General features: G+C 40.3%; 1 protein-coding gene and 1 pseudogene across 1 annotated transcript; one reads left to right on the top strand and one right to left on the bottom strand.

Moving 5' to 3' along the window:
• The first annotated feature begins 13870 nt into the window (after nucleotides 1-13870).
• Nucleotides 13871-19163, top strand: Iqcf1 (IQ motif containing F1). Its single transcript, XM_076868047.1, has 4 exons — nucleotides 13871-16668; nucleotides 17569-17637; nucleotides 17770-17811; nucleotides 18717-19163. The coding sequence occupies exons 1-4, from the start codon at nucleotides 16657-16659 to the stop codon at nucleotides 19161-19163; spliced, it is 570 nt and encodes a 189-aa protein (XP_076724162.1). The 5' UTR covers nucleotides 13871-16656.
• On the bottom strand, nucleotides 14451-14682 carry LOC143408376 (cyclin-dependent kinases regulatory subunit 1 pseudogene; annotated as a pseudogene).
• Nucleotides 19164-24128: the final 4965 nt, after the last annotated feature.

Here is a 24128-nt window from a genome sequence, read left to right on the forward strand (position 1 = left end):
GGAGAGGTGTAGGAGTGCAACGATGGCACCTCCTCTTAGCAGGAAAATGAGAAGGGGGTGTTGAGGAAATCTTTAGCTCTTTGGACCCAACAGCTTCACCTCTCAAGGGGTGATGTGGTCCCCTCAGGAAAGGAAGCCACAGCTCCTCCCAGCTCCCATGCTCAAGAGGCTTCCCGCCTCACACTGACATGCCTTGCATTTGTCCTGGGGCCAGCAGGGGGTGATGTTTACTGAGCCCTTGAAAATCCCGTTTTTGGATCAGAAGATATCGGTGGAATTCATTTTGTTGTATATCCTGCCTCATTTGAGCTCAGCAGTGGCAAATATATCCTCTAAATGACTTGGGAAGCAACATGAAAAGCTCCTGAGCACGTGAACCCTTTCCTATTATTATACTCCCAGGGAGGAATTACAGTTTGAGATGGAACAGCCCTGTGAAGATAATTTCTCCTGTGGCTTCTGTTCTGCTCTGCCTTGCTCTGCTGGGGCTTCCTTGCTGCACTTGGACTCTTGAGCAGCAGCTGCCATCACCGAACCTTATGCCTTCAGCCTTTTCCCAGGCCCTTTTTTTCACTTGCTTTGGCCAAGATCCAGCTATACCATGAGGATGTGCCTTCCACCCAGCTCTCAGAGGTAGAGGGGGTGTTCAAAATGTCCCCTGCATCGTGTAGTTATTGCTAGGAGACAAGCCATCAAAACTTAGGGTCTTAGCACAGTTATTGCTCATGTGTCTGTAGGTCACCTAAGTGCTTCCCTCTGGTCTGAACTGTAGCTCTGGGCTGGAGGCTGCACTGACCTTGTTTGATCTGTATTTGGAGGCTGTCTGGCAGTGGGCCTGTCTAAGCTATAGGCTAGGAAAACTGAACACTGAAAGGTGTTTGGTCATTCACCTGCAGGCTAGCTCTGGAGAAGATTCTAGGACAGTGAGCAGAAACATGGAAGTCATGTAGAGGCCCAAGTGGATGGTGATATGGCAGATGAGCAAATGAATGTTACTAAGCTACTCTCCTTTCTGCCCAAGAATGGGCCTAGGAGTTATGTCTGAACCTCTGAATCTAATCTAGTCCTTGTACTAGAACTGGTCACAAGCCTTGACTCTAAAGAAAGAAACAGTATCCAGGAGGTGGAAAGCAGTGGAACTGACCACCTTTCTAGGATGGTCCTGGACCTGTTCTGGGCTTTATCTTTTTGCAGCCCAGGGGTGTATCCTCTGGTGGCAGTGACAATGATTGAGGCCACTTCTTGGAGCTGGTGATAATACCTGTCCTGGACCCCTGTGGTTTTATGTACCAGGTTACTTATTTTCATTTTCTTCTGGAAATGGGACCCCAATTTCTCTTGGAAAACTGTCCCTTTGCCCATATAGCCTGTCTGTCCATACATCCATTCAACAAAGCTTGAATTCCAATGATACTCAGCTCTTATTCTGGGCCCTGAGGCTACAGAATTGAACTGGAGAAGGTTCCTGCATTTAAGAAGCTCACTTCCAGGAAATCATTAAAAAAATGTAAACAAGCAAACACATAACATTCAGATGACCAGTGGTATGAAGAGTGAAACAAAGTAAAATGACTGGGGTGGCCTCACAGGAGTAGATGTTCTGAGATCTCTGGAGAAGGGATGTAAGTGAGGCCTGAATAATGGTGGATGGAAGAAAGGGCACATCCCCATGGTTAGCCCCACCAAAGGTCCCAAGATAAAAGCAGCAGAGGGGTGCCAGTGTGGTGGATGAGATGATGGAAAGATGGGAGAGTGACTTGGGGAGGGCAGCCCAGTTCAGGTGGGAACCTGGGGTCCTGGGAGACTCTTGGGATTTTATTCACATGTAATGGGACCATGAAAAGATTGAGAGTAAAGTGACTGGATCTGGTTCACATTAAAAAGATAAGGGCTGGGGTTGTGACTCAGCAGTAGAACGCTTGCCTAGCATGTGCGAGGCCCTGGGTTCAATCCTCAACCACATAAAAATAAATAAAGGTATCATGTCCAACTACAACTAAAAAAATATTAAAAAAAAAAACATGGAACAACAACAAAAAACTTAAAAAATAAAACAGTGGGGCCTTGTGCAGTGGTGCATACCTGTAATCCCAGTGGCAAGGGAGATTGAGGCAGGAGGATTGTAAGTTCAAAGCTAACCTTAGCAAAAGCAAGATGCTAAGCAACTCAGTGAGACCCTGTCTCTAAATAAAATACAAAATAGGGCTGGGAATGTGGTTCAGTGGTTGAGTTCCTGAGTTCAGTCTCCTGTACAAAAAAACAGTGGGCTGAGGATATAGCTCATTTGGTAGACTGCTTGCCTCTCATGCACAAGCCCCTGGGTTTAATCCCCAGCACCATACACACATACACAAGCCCCTGGCTTCAATCCCCAGCACCACACACGCGCACACACACACACACACACACACACACAAATCCTCTGGCTGCTGTATGGAAAATTGATTAAGGGTGAGGTTTTGGGGTAGAAGAGAGGCAAGCTATAGTAGTACTATAGCAGGTAAGAGATGATGGTGTCTTCAGGGCATAATAGCAGGTAGGAACACAAAGCCACGTGTGAGATGGGTGTTGGAGGTTGAGTTGACACATCTTTTTTGACACATTTAAAAAAAATATTTAGTTTTAGTTGTGGACACATACCTTTATTTTATCTTTCTGTGGTGCTGAGGATCCAACTCAGTGCTTCACATATGCTAGGTGAGCACTCGTCCCAGAGTTGACACATCTTACTGATGGATTGATTGTGGAATGTGAGAAACAGTGGTGACATATGGTTTGAGTGGAGGACTCCTCCTGTTTGCAGGGTCCAGTAGACACAGGGAAATTGAGTGTACTATGAGCTCACTGCTGTGTATTTGTATTATTGCCTGACTGAAGCCATGGAGTTCTGGGCTATATGCACTACCCCTATTCAGGGGTTTGGGTGGGGCTCTTAGCTGGCCAATTGGATTTCAAATTTCTGTGGCCATGATGATTTTGGAAGGGTGGGCACATAAATTTTGTTAATCCAGTTAGTTGGATTCAAATTTGGGATTCTTATTTGAAGCTTTGGAAAAAGTTCTGTGAGGCTATGAAGTGGGAAGCGCCAGTAGTCAGTTTATCATCATGGTGTGTGTGTTGGGGAAATTAGAGCGAGAAAGGCAGGGGGTTAGAGGGACAGAGGCGGGTAATCTACTGAGAAAAGGAAAAGGAGCATGAGGGAGCGTGTGGAGCCAGGAGAGCATTGTTAGATCTTCTGCATTCAGTCATGCCTCTGCTGGCCAGCCCTCCTTCTAACCAGTTGGAGTTTCTTCTCACGTTATTCTCCAACAATATCCTAAAAAATATGTGCACACAGTTGAAAGGGTAGGTTAGGACACAGGAAGGAGGGAGTGTAGAGGGGCACATTTGAGGCATTCTTAGGTCCTCAGTGAGAAGGCTAATGAAAGGTACCAGACGTCACCATTCATTGGTCATTCATAAAAGCTAAGAGTCCCAGTGATAGTACTAACACGGCATTGAGCCAAGTTTCTCACATATGGGGCAAACTTGGGTTCCCTTCCTGCCCTAGGTCTTAATCACCCGTAGATGGGGCACCAAGAAACAGTGAGGTAGATGCTCTTGAGGGCATCCACTCCACTCAGTTCTAGGGATGCTGGGACCTACCTGGGTCATGCAGGGGTCATGCAGGTAGGATCTTCCTCAAAGATATGCTTCCCAGGCCTTCCTACCACTCAAGAGAGAAGGCAGTGACAGCTGGGATAGAAAGGGGTTGGTTGCTGGCTCTTCTCCAAGTGCTTGTTCCACTCTCTCACCTCTCCCTCCCCTGCTAATGCACCACGTCGTCTCAGGCTTCTCCCCTTCTTTCTTCCACCTCTTACTTTACAGTGCTTGCTCATTTGGTCGCTGTCCAGATCTCAGTGCTGAATCCACCTTCCTGATGCAGAAGGTTTCCGCAATCACAGGCCAGTCACGTCCTGATCACCTCTACCCCTATGGGGGCACTGGGCACAAGGAAGAACAATGACAGGATCTTCCTTAAGAATGAAGTGAAGCATCTCAGAACCTGAGGACTTCAGCCCTCTCTAGAAAAGCAGTCTGGTCCTGGTGTACTTTACAAGATCCCATTCATTCATTCATGAATACTTACTTAGTACTTGCAATGTGCCAGCACTGTTCAGCACCTGGAGACACAAATGAGGAAAATGCTCAGACTTTGCCCAGTAAGAGCTGGACAGGAAAAGACAAAGGCTAGCAATAGGTGATGGCATAAGATCAGGTGGTGACTGCTGCCCCCAACCCACATGGGCAGCTGAATTTAAGGTCGCTCGTGTGAATTTACAGGGACACCAAATAAAACACAGACACATACTTTACCTTTAAACAAGTTTCGGGATGGCTCCTCTGCTCTCAGCCTCAAGCTCCCCAAATGGGAGAGCAAGGGAAAGTCGTGAGACTGGCGCGAGAGAGTGAGCACGTTTGGAAGTGGGCTTTTATTGGGGGACCCTTATCCTTAGAAAGTTCCATACAAAAAAAGTCAGAAGGGGCAGGGTTACAAAGGACAGGTCAGTGTAATTCAAGCCAAGGAGCTATAGTGTGACACAGCTTCGTCTGAAGATAAGTCCTCAAACTTCTGGGACTAGGGCAATGTCCAGGTCACCATGAGATGTTGTGATGGTCAAAGCCTCTCCGCTCTAGGATGGAAGACCACGAATCATTCAGAGTGGCTCCCCACAGATGACCATAATGGACAGAGATTTATAAAAGGGCCCTGGGGTTTCTCCAAGAGCAGGATCCACTAAGTCAACTCCTGGGTCCTGCTGGGAGGCCTGCCATGCTGGAATCTATAGGCAACAGTCACTTATCTGGGGGTGGGGCTGCTGCAGAAGAAATGACCAGGGCAGGGGCTGATGGAGAGGGAACATCCTAGTACAACTCACTCTAGGAAACCTAATGTTTTCCTCTTCAGGCAATGGGGCATGTAAAGAGGTCTGATCCCATTGGGACCTCAATGACCTCTCCTTTCATCTCTCTACCCCTCCCCAAAGGGGTCTAATTAGGATCTATCTGGGGGAACTCATGGAAGGAGGATCAGAGAATAATGGAGATGGTAAAGGGAAATAGACTGCAGAGTACTCGAACTACCTAGCCAGGGTCATCCACAGTGGTCATGAGGGGCTTATTTCTTTTTCTGGGGGAGGTCTTGATGCACTTTGTTTATTTGCAATCTGTCCCAGGAGGCAGAGTGTCTACAAATTCAGAGCCCCAATCTGATGACTTAACCACTAAGCTATAGCCCCAGCTCTCTTTCACTTTTTATTTTGAGACAATTTCTCACTATGTTGCCGAAGCTAGCCTTAAACATGCTATCCTCCTGGCTCAGTCTCCAAAGTCGCTGGGATTACAGATTGAACCACCACACCTGTCTATTTATATATTCATATTGTAATGGACATTTGGGTTATTTCTAAGTTTTGGTGATTATGAATAGAATGGTTATCAATATTTGTAGGCACAAGTTTTCATTTATTTCATTTATTTGTCCATCATTAAGAGTTCTTTTATCAGTTCTTTTAAAGTTTATTTACTTGTTGGTATGTGGTGCTGAGGATCAAACCCTGTGATAGGCAAGTGCTCTGTCACTGAGTCATGACCCAAGCCCTTTTATCAGTTCTTTTAGGAGCTCTTTTTTTTTTTTTTGAGAGAGAGAGAGAGAGAGAGAGAGAGAGAGAGAGAGAGAGAGAGAGAATGAATGAGAATATGTTAATATTTATTTTTTAGTTTTCGGCGGACACAATATCTTTATTTCTATGTGGTGCTGAGGATTGAACCCGGGCAGCACACATGCCAGGCGAGCGCACTACCTCTTGAGCCACATCTCCAGCCCTTTTAGGAGCTCTTTATAAGGTTAAAGAAGTACTCTATTTCTGATTTGCTGAGTTTTTAATCATGTTAAAAATTTTTAAATGCTCTTTTTGAATCAATTGATACAATCATGTGATTTTTAGTCTGTTCACATACATGATGGGTTATATCGGTTTATTTATTTATTTATTTTTAGTACTAAAGATTGAACCCAGGGCCACTTAACCATTGAGCCACATCCTCAGCTCTTTTTTGTATTTTATTTATTTATTTTTTTGGTGTTTTTTTTTTTTTTTTGTGTGTGTGTATTTTATTTGGAGACAGGGTATTGATGAGTTGCTTAGGCCCTTGTTAAATTGCTGAGGCTGGCTTTGAACTCACGAGCCTCTCATGCTGCTGAGATTATAGGCATGTACCACCACACCTGACATATTAGTTGATTTTCAACTATTGAACCATTCTTATATTCCTAGGATAATTTCTATTGGCCACGTGTATGATTTTTTAAAAAAAATATTTGATGAGCCAATATTTTGTTGATTATTTTTGTTTCTCTGTTTACAGAGAATATAGTCTGTATTTTATTTTCTTGTAATGCTTTTGGCATTAGGGTAATTCTGGCCTTTAAAATCCCTTGGAAATTGGTCCCTTCTGTTCTAATCTCTGGAAGAGATTGTGTGGAATTGCTACTATTTCTTTCTTAAATATTTGGTAGAATATGACAGTATCGTGGTCTAGTATTGGAATTTAAAAAAAATTTTTTTAGTTGTAGATGGACACAATATCTTTATTTTATTCATTTATTTTTATATGGTGCTGAGGATCAAATCCAGTGCCTAATGTATGTAAGTTAAGCGCTCTACCACGGAGTCACAATCCCAGCCCTATTGGAAAATTTTTAATGTCAAAATTAATTTCTTTAATAGACACGAAACTATTTTGGATTGTCTATTTATTCTTGAGTGAGTTTTGGTACTTTGGGACTTTCAGTGTATTTGCCTCTTTTTATTTTTTATGGGGGTTGTTAGGGTTCAAACCCAGGGCTCCACAAATGCTAGGCAAGTGCCTGAGGAATATATATACACACATACACACATATACACACACCAGGAATTGAAACCAGGAAACTTAATCACTGAAACACATCTCCAGCCCTTTTTATTTGAGACAGGGTCTTGCTAAGTTTCTGAGGCTGGTCTCTAAAAATTTGACACCTCCTGCTTCAACCTCCCAAATCACTGGGATTAAAGGTATGTGGCACCATTCCTGGCTCTCCTTCACTTTTAAAGAGTAATTTCACTGATTATTTTTAAGTCAACAGTTTAAATATTTCACTCCATTCTCCTTCATTTACTTGATTTCTGATGATAAGTTTGTTGTATTTATTATCTTTGCTCCTCCATGAGATATTCCCTCACATTCCTAGCTTTTCAAGAATTTTGTCTTTCCAGTAGTTTGAATATGGTATTCATGGGTGTAGTTCTTTGGTTTTTATTCTGCTTGGTGTTCTTTGAGTTTCTTGGGTTTATGGTTTAGTATCTACCATTAATCTGTAAAATTATTGGCCATTATTTCTGCAAATATTTTTCTGTCTCCATTCTCTTTCCTCTCTTTTTGGTATTCCAGTTACACTTATGTCACACATTTTAAAAATTGTCCCTCAGTTTTTGGATCTTCTGTTTTGTTTTTCTCATTCTTTTCCCTTTCAATTTCAGTTTGGAAAGATTTTATTGTCATATTTTCATGTTCACTAATTCTTTTCTCAGCCATGTCAAGACATTCTTTATTTCTGTGATGGTGTTTGTTTCCAGAATTTTCTTTGGATTTTTTCTTAGGGTTTCTGTCTCTCTACTTGCATTACCTATTTATTCTGGCATACTTTCCCATTTGAACCCTTTGCATATTAATCTTAGTTATTTTAAATCCCATCTGATAATTTCAACATCTATGTATCTGAATTTGATTCTAATGATCATTTTGTCTCTTAAAATGGCTTGTATTTTGCCTTTAGTATACCTTGTAATTATTTTTTTAGTTTTACAAATTTTTTATTTTTATTTTTATTTCTTATATATGACAACAGAATGCATTACAATTCATATTACATATATAGAGCACATTTTTTCATATTTCTGGTTGTATACAAAGAAGAGTCACACCATTGTGTCTTCATACATATACTTACGGTAATGATGTCCATCTCATTCCACCATCTTTCCTATCCCCATACCTCTCCTTTGCCCTATCAGAGTTCATCTGATCTTCCCAAGCACCCTGCCCCAACCACATTATGAATCAGCATCCTTAAATCTGAGAAAACATTCAGCATTTGTTTTTTGGGGATTGGCTAACTTCACTTAGCATTATCTTCTCCAACTCCATCCATTTACCTGAAAATGCAGGTAAATGATTTTATTCTCTTATAATGTTTACAATTACAAGGTATACTAAAGGCAAAATACACACAATGGAATAATATTCCATTGTGTATATATGCCACATTTTCTTTATCCATTCATGTACCAAAGGGCATCTATGTTGGTTCCATAGTTTAACTATTGTGAATTATGCTGCTGTAAACATTGATGTGGCTGTGCCCCTGTAGAATGCTGTTTTTAAGTCCTTTGGGTATAGACTGAGGAATGGTATAGCTGGGTCAAATGGTGACTCCATTCCCAGTTTTCCAATGAATCTCCATATTGCTTTCCATATTGGTTGCACCAATTTCAGTCCCACCAGCAACATATGAATGTGCCTTTCCCCCCACATCTTCACCAACACTTATTGTTTGTATTCTTAATACAAACATTCTGGCTGGATTGAGATGAAATCTTAGAGTAGTTCTGATTTACATTTCTCTAATTGTTAGAGATGTTTAACTTTTTTTTAATTGAAAGTTGGATAATAAGAATAAGTGTGAGAATTTGTTTTAATCTGCTAGGATTTAGACTGTGTTTAGAATCCATCACTTTAAATGTTGCCTCATCATTGGTAATCCCCTTTTCTTATTTCTCTTCTTCCTAAAGAATTTCCTTTAACATTTAAGAGCTTGTCTGCTGAAATGCAGTCTCTTGTTTTCTTCACTCGAGAGTGTCCTTTTTAAAAAAATATTTGTTTTTAGTTATAGGTTGACACAATACCTTTATTTTATTTTTATGTGGTGCTGAGGATCGAACCCAGTGCCTCACACATACTAGGCAAGCGTTCTAACACTGAGCTACAACCCCAGCCCTTGAGAATGTCTTTATATCACCATTATACTGGTAGGATATTTTTGCTGGACATATAATTCTAGGTGACAGTTCTTTAAGCATTTTAAAGATGTTGGTCTATGGTCTTCATGGTTTCTTTTCTTTTTTTTCTATATATTTTTTTTTTTTTTGGTGTTGGGGATGGAATCCAGGGCCTCATACATGCTGGGCAAGTGCTCTGTCACTGAGCTACACCCTCAGTGTTTCTGATGATATGTCCACACTCATTTAAATCATTTCTCTGCAAGGAATGCTTCATTTTTCTCTGTCTACATTTAAGATTTTTTTCTTTCTTTGCTTTTCAATAGTTTTATTAAAATTTATCTGGGCATGGTTTTGTTTGTGTATATCCTTTTTGGTGTTGGTCTAGATTCTTGATCCTTAAATTTAAAACTTTTATCAAATTTGGGAAGTTGTAACCCTTCTCCTCTTCCCTCCCTCCCTCCCTCTCTCCCTTCCTTCTTTCCTTCTTTCTTCCTCTCTCTCCTCCGCACCCCCAATCCCTCTCACTGTTTCATAGTGGGGATCAAATACAGGTTTACTTTACCACCGGAGCTACATCCCCATTCCCAGCCCTTTATTCAACTTTTTAAATTGAAAGTTGGATAATAGGAATGGAGGGTAAATAGGCTTTATCACCATTATTCTGGTGATAAATTTTACATTTTGAGACATAATCTTGCTAAGTTGTTTAGGGCCTTGCTAAATTGTTGAGGCTAGCCTCAAACTTGGAGTCCTCCTGCCTGTCTTCTGAGTCATTGGGATTATAGGTGTTTGTCACCACACCCAGCTACCCATTATTTCTTCAAATCATTTTTCAGCACTTAAGTTTTTTCTCCTTTCCATCTAGATATCCAACAAAATGGATGTTAGTCCATTTGATATTGTTCCACAGTTCACTGAAGCTGTTTATTTTTTTCTAACATTTTCTTTTTATGTTTTTTAGAATAGCTAATTCCTATTATTCTGTATTGAAGTTCACTCACTGATTTATCTATCATGTCTGTTCTGCTAAGGAGCCTGTCGGTAAATTCAAAATTTCAGATATTGTATTTTCACTATTAAAATTTCTATTCATTTTTAAAAAAAATTTAGTTTTTATTTCTCTGCTGAGAATGCGTACCTTTCATTAATTTAAAAAGAGTTCACCTTTACCTCATGGATGATGGTTATAATAACTGTTGAAATCCTTGCTATTTCTTTTCTTTTTTAAAAAAATAACTTCATTTTATTTATTTTATTTTTATGTGGTGCTGAGGATTGAGCCCAGGGCCTCACCCGTGCTAGGCGAGCGCTCTACTGCTGAGCCACAACCCTAGCCCCAAAATCTTTGCTATTTCTTTCTTTCTTTTTAAAAATATCTTTATTTGTATTTATTTATTTTTACGTGTGCTAAGGATCGAACCCAGGGCCTCATGCGTGCAAGGCAAGAAATCTACCACTGAGCTACAACCCCAGCCCCAATCTTTGCTATTTCTAACATCAAGATTTCTTGAGAGCCGAGTTTGGTGGCACATGCCTATAATATCAGAAGGCTGAGGCAGGAGGATTGCACAGTCAAGGCCAGCCAGGCCCTAAGCAACTTAGGGAGACCCTGTCTCAAAAAAAAAAAAAAAAAAAAAAAGACTTATCCATGTCAATTATCATTACTTCTCTTTTCGTTGCTCAGTAATATTTCATTTTATGAATATACCACAATTTATCCATTCTCTGTTTTTAGATAATTGACTTATTTCCAGTTTTTGGCTATTATGAATACAATGCTAAAAGCATTCCTATACAAACCTTTTTGTGAATCTTTGGTTTCATTTCCCTCTTTCTTTCTTTTAGTTCTTCTTTTTTTTTTTTTTTTGTTTACCACTGAGCTACCTCTAGTCCCTTTTTATTTTTTATTTTGAGACAGGGTCTTGCTCAATTATTGAAGCTGACTTTGAACTTATTATTCTCCTGCCTTAGCCCATAGAATTGCTGCCATTATCCACAGAGTTTTTTGTTTCTCTTGAATAAATATCTAGGAGTTGAATTGCCTTAGCCCATAGAATTGCTGCCATTACCCACAGAAGTTTTTGTTTCTCTTGAATAAATATCTAGGAGTTGAACTGCTGATGTAGGTGTAGGTTTGTGTTTAATCTTCAAAGAAATAGCCAAATCAATTTCCATATTGGAAGTACCATAAAAATTACAGGAGAGTTTCAATTGCACTACATTTTTGCCAATATTTGGTATTTTTTCCTGTCATTTTAGCCATCATAATGGATGTGGAATGGTATGACATTGTGGTTTAAATTTTATCTTTCCCTAATGCTAATGATGTTGAGCAACTTTTCATTTGTATAATGACCATTTGGATATTTTCATTTATGAAATATTGGTTTAAGTCTGTTGTCCACTTTTATTGGTTTCTTATCTTTTTCTTTTTGAGTTTAGAAGTTCTTATAATATGATAATAAGTCCTTTGCCATTATAAGGTTCTTGCTCAACATCTGGATGGCCATCTTAAGTGACAGCTGCCACTTTAAGGAAAAAGTTTTGCTTTCCCAGCATTTCTGAGAAAGGCTTACCACTCCTTCACACCAACCCAGCTCTGATTCCTGAGTCTGCCCCATAAAAGCCTGGGAACCCAAGCCTGTTTTGCCTCTCTCCACTATAGAGAGATGGCCTTTATTTGTCATTTCTTGCTTACCTGTCTCTTGTTCCTCGATTTCCCTTCAGCCAGACATATGGATTGTAAATATTTTTTCCTCAACCTGTAGTTTAAGAGATTTTTTTTTTAAAGAGAGAGTGAGAGAGGAGAGAGAGAGAGAGAGAGAGAGAATTTTTTGATATTTATTTTTTAGTTATCGGCGGACACAACATCTTTGTTTGTATGTGGTGCTGAGAATCGAACCCGGGCCACACGCATGCCAGGCAAGCGCGCTACCACTTGAGCCACATCCCCAGCCCAAGAGATTTTTTTGATGAACAAAATGTTTTAATTTGGACAATGTCCAATTGATCAATATTTTATAATTAGTTTTTTTTAATAATTAGTGTTTTCTCTGTCTTGATTAAGGAATTTTTTTCAACTTCAGGGACACAGAATAATTCTCATAGAATTTCTTCTAGGAGTTTTATAGTTTTAGTTTTTGTTTAGGTCCATGATCCATCTTGAATTAATATATGTTTTTTAGTCTATGGTGTTAAATAGGGGTCAAAATTTTTTTTTAAGATCAAAAACTGCATTTTCTTTCTACATTGAATTATTCTGGTATGCTTTAAAAAATCAATAGACCATATAAATGTGAGTGTATTTCCACTTCTCTATTCTGTTTCATTGATCTGTTTGTTTATTCTTACAGCACATTGTTTTGGTTACTGTCAATTTATAATGAGTCTTAAAATAAGATAATGTAACTCCTTCACCTTTTTACTACTATATCAAGAATTTCCCAACAGTTCATTGATGTATAGAAAGAAATACAGTTGAATTTTGTATATTACCTTTGTATCTTAAAAAAAAATGATGCCTTTTATTCTTTTATTCTTTTTCTTTTTTGATACTGGGTATTAAACCCAGAGGCATTTACCACTGAGCCACATCCCTAGCCCTTTTTATTTTTTATTTTGAAACAGGGTCTTGCTAAGTTGCATAGGGTCTTGCTAAGTTTCTGAGGCTGGCTTTGAACTTGTGATTCTCCTGCCTCAGCCTCCCAAGCAGATGGGATTGCAGGTTTTGTGTGCCACCAGTCTGGGCCTTTTTTATTCTTAATTAATTTTATTATGATATAATTCACATGATACAATTCACCCATTTAATGTGTACCTTTCAATGGTTTTTACTATATCCACAGATACATGTAACAATCACAATGGACATCTTGCAAATTTACCAAATTTTCTTTTTAGTTCTAGTAGTTTTTTTATTTTTAGATTTATTAGAATTTTTTTGTAGTGTGCAAAACTTGTACCTGCTAGACAAGTGTTCTACCACTGCACTATGTCCTCAGCTCCTTCTTTGAAAATTTTTATGCACATAACCATGATATATATGAATAGCATACTTTTCCTTTCTTTTTTTCTTTTTTGGCATTGGGAATTGAACCAGGGGTTATCTACCACTGAGCTACTTCCACCTCTTTTTATTTTTTATTTTGAGACAGGGTCTCACTAAGTTTTTTAGGGCCTTCCTAAGTTGCTGAGGCTGGCCTTGGATTTGCAGTGTTCCTGTCTCAGCCTCTCGAGTTGCTGGTGTGTGCCTCTGCACCCAGCACAATTTTATTTCTTTAAGACATTACATTTCATTCTCTGTTTGATTACACTGGTAAGAACTTTTAGTATATTGTTAAAGAGAAGTGATAAGAACAGATCTTCTTATATTTATTTTCCCATTTTTATTTTTGAAGGATGTTTACTCTGGGTATCAAATTTTAGATTGGTTTTTCTTTTCTTTCTTCTTCTTTAGCACTTTACAACATCATTCCTTTTTCTTCCATTTGTTTCTGATGACAAGTCATCTATCATTTTTATTATTATTCCTTTAAATGTAATATGGCCTTTTTCTCTTTGAGTTTACAATTTTCTTTTAATCCTTGGTTTTCATCAATTTGACTATGTTGTGCCTATATGTGATTATTACATTCATGGGTTTAGGGCTTGGTTTCCAATGCAGAGTTAGGGTCTTGGGAGGTGATTGAATCATGAGATAAAATCAAATCTGACCTTGTAAATGCTTGAACTTAGCTATATCCCCAGCCCTTTTCTCACTTTATTTTTGCTTCCTGACTGCCACAAGGTAATCTGCTTTGCTCCACCACATGCTCCCTGCCTTGATGTTCTGCTTTTCACAACTCAGAAGCAATAGAGCCACTTGACCATGGACTAAAACCTCTGCTGACACTATGAGCCATAATAAATCTTTCCATTTATTTATTTATTTATCTATTAATTTATTTTAGATTATAAAAAACTTCCACTTTAATCAAGGCTTTTAACACGGAACAGATTTATCAATTAAAATGGAAAGTTTCCAATACAATGAAACATAAATCACCATACATAACAAGACCCAGCAGGAAAAAACAAAACAGCAAGTTTATACAATCCCTGTAACAGCCACGGTCTGATTCTCAGATGCTCCATCCATCTGCCAAGTGTGTTCTGCTGGATACAAAGCACACTGTAGCTAAGGCTGTGGGCCACAAAGCACTCGTCTGGGCCGGCAGTGGTGGCTCTATTCCACAAACAAAGCCATTATCAGCACATTCAAACAGTGTATTGAGCATCTTTTAAATATAAAAGTAGAAAACAAGAAGGCAACATGATCATGTTATCAGAAAGATATCAGAAAGTTAGGGCACCTATGTAAAGCTGGAGGCTTCATTTCTTTGGCTTCTTGGGTAGTGGCTGCCAAAATAGCAAGATATGAAGTTCTGGTTCATGGATCATATAATGAACCCATCCCTGACTCTCTAGAACACCAAGATTCTTCCATTCAGATTCAGTGGGTTTTAGGGGCCAGTTTGGCTCTGTCCTTGGGCAACATGACATGCCAGTACTTGAACTCCTTGTTGTCATATTTGTCTGAATAGTAAATTTGTTTGTGTGACATAATTGCTCTGCCTGCAGGCCTCCAGCACCATGCTGCCAACCTCTCCAGAAGCATGCCAGATCTTTCCTTTTACGTTGATTTTCTCAGGTATTTTGTCATGGGAGTGGAAAGCTGACTAGCACAAGATTGCATAATTTTTTGATCTGCCTTGAGGTTTTATAATCCAATATTTTGTACATTGTATTTTTCAATCTTAGAATTTCCATATAGTTCTTTTGTTCCATTTTCTGGAACTTCCATTTGTTTGCCAATATCCTTCATCTTTTTAGTTATATTGTCCACTTTTCTCTTTAAATTCTTTATTTTTAAGTTTTAGGATTTTTTTACTTAGTTCTTTCGTTATTTTAAAAAAGAGTTTCCATTTGTTTGCCTGTAATGGCTTGTTACTATAATGAATTAGCTGATGCAGAATAACTTTTTAAAGAAAAGAGATTTATTTAGCTCAGTCTGGAGGCTCAGAGGCATGGTGCTGATATCACCTTATTTCTGGTGAGCATTTCATGGAGGATGGCAGGAGCATGTATGAAAGGGGGAGATCATATCACTGAACAGGAAGTTAAAGAGCAAGTCAGGGGTCAGCCTCACTCTTATAATAACTTCCTCTTGAGAGAACTTCAGTCCAGGAAACATCATTCCCTTCCAAGGGCAGTGACCCCAAGGACCTGAGGAGCTCCCTGTAGTCCTCACCTCTTAAAGATCTCCCATTGCCTCTGTAGGGGCCAACTTCTAATGCACAAGTATTAAGGGACAAACCATATCCAAACCACAGCATCATCAGAATCTTACATCTTTTCTTTCATTTTTTCCACCTTTTCCTCTAAAATATTTATCCATTCCATCCATATTTATATCATATTAGATATTTTAAAGTCCTTGTCTGCTAATTTGAACATATGAGTCATCTGTGAGTCTGCTTCTATTAATTTTTTCCCTTTTGGTTACAAGTCACAGTCTTTTCCCAGCTTCTTCGTGTGTCTCATTTTTTAAAAATATATGCCAAACACTGGATAAATGTATTAGAGACTGAGCTAGGCCATTTTCCCATTAAACAGGAGTTCAGTTAGTTTGGGACTGAGTTGTCACTACCTAGTTTTCATTCATCTCGGTTTCAGGTGTCTTGAGGGTGGGATTAGACCCTTTGGTTCCAGCATAAGTATGGAATCACTGCACTATTAGACTGGAGATCTTGCTTTGCCTGCTAGACTGGTCTCCGGTTCCCTGTATTATTGCTGATGGAGTAGAAGTCCCAAGGAGAAAATGATGGTTGCAGATTCTGGTTACTCTAGCAGCTCACATGCAGTCATTGAATGTTCAACTGATTTCTCCTCAATTCCACAATATTACTCTGCATTTGGAAGGCTCACAGCTCTCTGTCTCTGTGTCCAGAGTTTTGGTAATAACCACAGTCATGAACTAGAAAAAGATTGAAATTGAATTTTTTTTAAAAAATTAATTTCTCTCCTTTTTTTTCTTTTAATGGGCACAGTACCTTTATTTTATTTTTATGTGGTGCTAAGGATCAAACCCAGTGCCTCACACATGCTAGGCAAGTGCTATACCACTGAGCCACAACCTCAGCCCGAAATTGAATTTATGTACACTTTTTGTATCTATTTTTCTTTGACAACTTAAAGAAAATTTCTATTTTTCTTTTTTAGTTCATCCAGTGTTTTCATGTTGTAATCGTTACTGACCAAGTTATAGTCTCTGTGGCCCTCTACTTTCTAACTGGTGGTAAAATTCTTGATATTCTCATGAAGTAGCATTTCTTCCTCCTTTCTGGGGGAAGAAACTATAGGAAGTGGGACTTAGCTGAAGGGACTGGGTTCCTGGGACATGTTCTTGGGGTCCTGGCCCCTTTCTATTTTCCAGCTGCCATAAGTTAATTGGTTTTTATTTGTCATGCTTTTCTATCATGTTGTACTGCTTCACCACTGGCCCAGAAACAATGGAACCAGCCAGTCATGAACTGAAATGTCTGAAACTGTGAGTCAAAATAAATCTTTCCTCCTCTAGGTTAATTTTTCCAGGTACTTTGTCACAGTAATGAAAAACTTGATAACACTCTGTGTATTTACCTTTCTCCTTTATATTCATTTTCAAATCATGTAAATGGGATCATAGTGATCTTTTATTTTTCACTTATATATACATCTTGGATATAATTCCTCATCAGTAATAATAGATCAACTCATCATTTTTAATATACAGTATTCTAAGATATAAACAGATTATAAATCACCAAAGTAACCCCCGATTGGTGGATATTTAAGTTTTTCAATTAAATGTTATTGCCAATAACTGACTAAACTTTATATGCTTGTATATCAATGGGCTAATATTTGTGCTGCCTTGGCTTTAAAGCCAGGCTTTGGCCATTTATGGTTTTTGTTTTTTTTAGTTTATTTATTTTTATGCGGTGCTGAGGATCGAACCCAGGGCCTCACAGTTCCTGTGCTCTACCGCTGAGCCACAACCCCAGCCCCATTATGGTTAAAAAAAAAAAAAAAAAAAAGGCAGCACTTTTGTCTTTTCCTTGGTAAGGGCTCAACTGTTGGATTCATCTGGTGTCAAGTCATAGCAGCCCTTATGACATCATAGATCTCCCTCCTCAACTCTCTCTGCTTATGCCATGGCTAGAGGAATTCAGACCTGAGGGGGATTTGAACCATCTACACCCAATCCCTGTGTGATCAATGGTGAATACAAGAAAGTCAGATACACTAGGCTTTTTAAGGAAGCCCCCATAGATATTTCAGGATGAAGGGACCCTCTGACATTTGAAGACCCTGGGAGACTCTGGGGATGTGTGGGCTATTGAATGGAGAGAGAGGGAGAGAGGGATGACAGCCTAACTCTTTCTTTTCTCCTAACTGCTGATTGCAGGAGGAGGAGGAGCAGCCTGAAGATAAAGATGAAAATCCCTTATTATCAGAGAACCCATCAGAGTTAGAGGTAGGAGGAGTCCTGCCTTAAGTGTCACTGATCCTTGGGTCCTAATGCTTGTGCTTAATGTCTTTTGTATGGTCCTAAGCAAAGAGGAATAAACTCATTCTTGTTTATCCTTTTCCCCTGTTTCCTTTTCAGACTGATATTCTGGCTGAGACACAGAAAACGGAGGATACTGAAGTAAGTCATACTTAATAAAAGTATGACTTCTCAGACCATAGTGGGCTGGGGCTGGGGCTGGGGCTGGGGCTGTTGAGTTTATGAAATGGAATGACCAAGATGTGAGAAGCTTGGCTTTGTTAGAATTGTGTGTGTGTGTGTGTGTGTGTGTGTGTTGAACTAATTCAAACTATGAAAGTCAAGAGAAGTGAAGATGGGAGAAGAGATGAGAGGTTGATATTTCTGTGTTGGATAAAACTTATTTTTTTTTTTTTTGGTACCAGGGATAGAACTCATTTTATATTTTAGCCCATTTTATATTTTATTTAGAGACAGGGTCTTGCTGAATTGCTTAGGGACTTGCTAAGTTTTGGAGGTTGGCTTTGAACTCGTGATCCTCCTGCCTCAACCTACTGAGCAGCTGGGATTACAGGTGTGCACCACCACACCTGGCTGGGTAAAACTTTTAATACCCAGACTTGACAGGGAGGGAGTAGTTTGTAAAACGGGGTAGGGTCAAGAATGAGGGCAGGATGACTTAAGGATGCCACCCTCCCCAGCAGTTGGTGGGAGGGTCTAAAGGGATATGGGTCTTGGTTAGGTAGTGGGTAGGCTCGGGCAGATCATGATAGTCTTTTGATTCATATCGTAGAGTTTTGCTGTAGCCTGGCTAACCTGATCTATGGGAAAACTGATTGCCAGGGAAGGCGTATTCCCATTTTACAGACTGAGACTAGGACTCAAAGGGCAAGGTGATATGATTGTAACCATTAAGCAGAAGGTGCCAGAGGCAGGTCACTGACCTGCTCTTCTTGTTCCAGCCAATTTTAGAAGGGTTTCTAGGGACTCAGAATCTTTCCTGGAACACCTTAGACTGAAATGGGTGGGGAACATTCTCTGAATGTCTCCTCTTTTTTTCTTGCAAGGCTCCAGTGATCCAGGATGAGATCTCCGAAGAAGATAAGGCAGTTATAAAGATCCAGTCTTGGTGGCGGGGCACACTGGTGCGTAGGACACTGCTACACGCTGCCCTCAGGGCCTGGGTCATTCAGTGCTGGTGGAGGCTGATGCAAGCAAAATTTGCAGAGAAGAGGCGCCGGGTGACACTTGATAGATTTTCACGGGAGGAGTGGGCAGCAGTCAGACTGCAGTCCTGGACCCGCATGTGGCGCATCCGTCAGCGCTACTGCCAGGTGCTCAATGCTGTTCGAATCATCCAGGCCTACTGGAGGTGCCACACCTGTGCTTCCCGGGGTCTCATCAAAGGCCAATACCGAGTCACAGCCAGCCAGCTGCATCTCGAGTTGGAGATCCTGCTGGGCTCAGGGCCCTGTGTTGTGACAGAGTGTATTCCCCTCCCAATAAAGCAGTGAAGTGATCTTCCAAATACTTCCTTTGTTTGACAAACTGCGGAAGGACATGGTAGATGATGAGAGATACTTGACATCAAGTATGTTAGTGCTAAAGAATTGAGGGGTTATCTGAAGCTCTGTGTAAAGAAGGGTTTAAGCTCCTTGTCTAGACTGAGCAGACTATAATTGATTAGCAATGACTCCCATAGGTAGGAAAGAGTTAATACCTAAGTACAAGACAGATTAATAAGGCTTACAGATTAATAAGGCTGACAAACCCCAGGGGGCATCACTCATGTTTGGTCTAGGGAAGTGGCACACTCTCTCCAAAATTGTGTAAAGTAGAAATTCAGGGTGGAGGTCATAGCAATGGCAGTACATTTGCCAGGAATTTCACCCAGCTGGGCCTAGTTGCTCAGGACTTGTTCCTTATCACCATGATTAAGAAGAGCCCACCCACCACAAGCCCATAATCTTGTCTCCCTGCACAACTGGGGTTGTATCCCTGAGGACAGCTTGTAAGAATCTGAGACCCAAACAGGAAGCTGTTAGAGAGCCCAATCAAATTCTCTCTCTCTCTCTCTCTCTCTCTCTCTCTCTCTCATTTTTTGGTGGTGCTGGGGATTCAACCTAGAGCCTTGTGCGTGTAAGATAAGCACTTCAACAACTGAGCTATACCCCCAACCCCTCAAATTCTCATTCCCACCTTAAACATCATGTGTCCCTTACCCTTCAGCCCAGATGGAGGCTAGGATTCATTTTCCTCCACCCATGGCCAGTGTGAGAGGTCTCACAGCACGGGGACGGGGAAGATGGCATTCTACTGCCAGCCCTACCCTAAGGTGAGTGTCACACCTCAAGCTATCACAGACCCTGGAGCTGAGGAAGCCTTAGCTTTGTCTTGTCTCTGTACAGGATGATCCAGGTAGAACTGAAAGTCCCTTCCTGTGACATGCTGCTACTTGGGAGCGGAAATGGGGCTAGTTGGTAATAAAAGGCCAATTAAGAGGTTAAAGCCAGTCTGCCCCTCTTCTTGCCTGGATACTGCTATCTCACAGGTCCCTGCAGAGAGGGAGGAGTCTGAGGTCTGAGTTGTTTGCTTCAAAGAAGAGTCCTTTCCTTCAGAGCTTTATATCCAGCCCTGCTCTATTGACTCTTCCCTGGTGACCCGATCTTGTAGCTCACAGAGGTTCTGAGACAATGCCTGGGGTCTCAGGCTCCAACTCTCTCTGTCTTGTACTTAGGTATTAACTCTTTGTTTTCTGTTCTTGTGCCTCAGTGCCTGGGTCTCTCACTCTCTCTCTGAAGGATTTCTGTCACTCTCTGATCTAGGTCAGGACCCTGGCTCTGTCTGTCACTGCCATGTGGCTATAGACAAATTGATTCCTTTCTCTAAGTCTCAGTTTCATGAGTTGTGAAGCAGGGCTAATGACCCCCTCCTTTTAGGATAAATGTCAAATACTGTGATACCTCATTGTTCTGCTGTTCTTTAAAACATGAAGGTTGTACACCTTAAATATGATTGTGTGTATATATATATATATTTTAATTTATTTTTTAGGTGTAGTTGGACACAATATCTTTATTTATTTTATTTTTTTTTTGAATTTTTTAATATTTATTTTTTAGTTCTCGGTGGACACAACATCTTTGTTTGTATGTGGTGCTGAGGATCGAACCCGGGCCGCATGCGTGCCAGGCGAGTGCGCTACTGCTTGAGCCACATCCCCAGCCCCATCTTTATTTATTTTTATGTGGTGCTGAGGCTCGAACCCAGGGTCCTGCACATGCTAGGTGAGCGCACTGAGCCACAACCCAGCCCAAAGTCACAACCCAGCCCCTGTATTTATATATTTTTAACATGTCAATTAAAACTCAATAAAGCTAAAAAAAAATCAGCATCATCCACAAAACAGACATAGACTTTAAATGCTGGTGGACATGGAAAAAGTAAATTCTGGGGTGGGCTGGAATGATCCACAAAACTCTTACAGGTGATCCACCCCCTGCTCCCAGACCCTCTCAGTGGGCAGGGCTGGGGAGTATATGTTTGCATATACTCACAAACAATACTCACATCACTGTTTATTTCTATATCTTTCTATGTTGGAATCTGTGAGTTCACTTTGAGACCTTCAATCCCAATCTAAACTCACTGAGTTCATTCTAGTTTTCTCCTTTCCATATTCTTCCCTCCTTGCCTATATATATATATATGGGGAATTGAACTCAGGGGGTGCTTTACTACAGAGTTACATCCATCCTCAGCCCTTTCTATTTTTTTATTTTGAGATAGGGTCTTGCTGAGTTGCCCAGGCTGGCCTCATACTTGCAATCCTCCTACCTCGACCTCCCCAATTGCTGGGGTTACAGGCATGTGCCACTGCACCTCTCTTAATTTTCTTATTTGATCTTCCTTACAGTTAGCTAATTTTCCATGGTTTCTGCTGATCTCTTTCCTGTACAAACACTTTCTCTACCTTGCTTGGGTTCTGATACCTCAGTGGACGATTGTTCTCTTCATGTGGTTCTGTCCCCTCATTGTTCTGCTACTCTGTGGAAATGCCCCTCTCGCCCATCTAGAGCTGTCAGGAAATGTCAGGACACCCTCTATGTATCAATTCTCTGTATAGTGCTCAAGTTCTGACTTAACTATGAGACAAGGCTGCCTTCCTCATTCCATGGGATATGATACACATTATTGATATGACCTTGGACCCCTGTGTGGACTCCTCTTTCTTCCAGGTTCTCTCCCTCTCACACCAATGCCTTGGGCACCCTTCTTGGCATCCTCACTGGCTCTGTGCCATGGCTGTTCTCTCCTCTCCAGGTACATTTACATTGAAATGTAGAAAGAAAGATGAAAGAAAGAAAGAAAGAAAGAAAGAAAGAAAGAAAAAAAGAAAGAAAGAAAGAAAGAAAGAGGGAGGGAGGGAAAGGAAGGAAGGAAGGAAGGAAGGAAGGAAGGAAGAAAGAAAGGACAAGAGAAAACTAAAATTCTAATTAAAAAGCAGAGACAGGGCTGGGGTTGTGGCTCAGTGGTAGAGTGCTTGCCTAGCATGTGTGAGGCACTGGGTTTGATTCTCAGCACCACATATAACTAAATGAAATAAAGGTCCATTAACAACTGAAAAAAAAAATCAGAGACAAACCATCTGCAGAAGAAAATTCTCAGTCACTGGCTAAAATTTGTTTAGGTTTTCATCCCAAACCTGAAGGAAACATAACCACATAGAAAACTCAGAAAACATCCAAGAGAAAATGGATCCAAATGTATAAGCACAGGTTCAGGACTTCCTTTCCTTCTATGAATTCATAGGAACAACAGAAAAATAATATATTAATTCCAAAATCTCTAATTGTACCTACATAGGAAGGGATAATCAGTAGATAGAAATTATGTGAAATCTTTAAAAGAAGGCATATGTGAAAAAAGACTGAAAGAAAATAAGTTCTAAAAAAGGTCTTGGGCAAAAAGGAAAAAGTGGCTACAGAGGCTGTCCAAACAGCTGGCTTTGGTTGCTACAGGGGCTGGTCGAAATGTACTAACAAACTCTCCAGGGAACCAGGCAGCTGGAAAGAGAGGGCTTGTGTCCAGGTGGCCCTCTCTTGTGTGTGTGCTGAGGAGGAGTGGCAGGGCCTGGTGTCATGTGGTAACCTTAACCAGGAGACTGATATATCACCATGAGCCTGCCCCAAACCTCCCTTGTAATCCTCAGAGTCAGGGACATGGCAATTATCAACCAGCTGTGGGGAAGTCAAAACACAAAGAGGGACACCCAAACAAGAACCATCAAACTTTGGAAAGCAACAGCATGAAAAAAACCATCCCTAAACCTCATAAGCGGAAACACAATGGCCAAGAAAGGTTTAAAGAGTGAATTTAATATGCTCAATGGACAGAGGAAAACATCTTAAGTATGAAAAAAGCAAACCATTATTTATGGACCTTAGGAAAAATGCTTGTCAAAATTAACAGATGGGATGAGTAGCAAAAAGGACATCTAAAGTGCAGATTAGTGAGTGCAATGTTTGGCATGAAGAATAATCCTGGATTGCAGCACAACAGGGCAGAGAAATGAAAAGGTTAGAGAAAATAAGCAGTGATCCAGAAGTTTCTGTCATGGTTGATTGTGTGTTCCTGAGAAAGAAAGTACAGAAATGAATGGCAGCAACATTACAGCGTGAATGACTCCCAGAGCTTATAGGAACTCACTTGCCCTCAAAAGGTGAAAGAAAACAGATGGAGAGCCACAGAGGTTGCAGCACAGTGTCATTACTGAGGAATATAAAACACTCCAAAAGTTAAAGAGGAGAGAAAGCAACAAATTACCAAGTAGGGAATAAGTTCAGATTGATGTCTGCTCTCAGCAGCAACATGGGGTCCAAGGAGAGAGTGAAGCAACACCCTCATGCTCTGAAAGAAAACATATTTAAGCATCGAGTGATGTGCTATCTCAAATGCCATTCAAGCACAATAGCAGAATAGAAGGCATTTTTATTAATTTAGAGACTTCTTTATTTTATTTTATTTTTTCCATTTTTTTAAACTTTATTTTATTTATTGATTTTTATGTGGTGCTGAGGATCAAATCCAGGGCCTCACATGTGCTAGACAAGTGCTCTACCACTGAGCCACAACCCCAGCCCCCAAACAATCCAGTTTCTTTTTTTTTTTATTGGTTGTTCAAAACATTACAAAGCTCTTGACATATCATATTTCATACATTAGATTCAAGTAGGTTACGAAATCCCATTTTTACCCCAAATACAGATTGCAGAATCACATCGGTTACACATCCACAATTTTACATAATGCCCTATTAGTAATTGTTGTATTCTGCTACCTTTCCTATCCTCTACTATCCCCCCTCCACTCCCCTCCCATCTTCTCTCTCTACCCCATCTACTGTAATTCATTTCTCTCCTTGTTTATTTTCCCATTTCCCTCACAACCTCTTATATGTAATTTTGTATAGCAATGAG

Source organism: Callospermophilus lateralis, chromosome 10 (assembly GCF_048772815.1).
Source record: "Callospermophilus lateralis isolate mCalLat2 chromosome 10, mCalLat2.hap1, whole genome shotgun sequence".
Classification (NCBI taxonomy): domain Eukaryota; kingdom Metazoa; phylum Chordata; class Mammalia; order Rodentia; family Sciuridae; genus Callospermophilus; species Callospermophilus lateralis.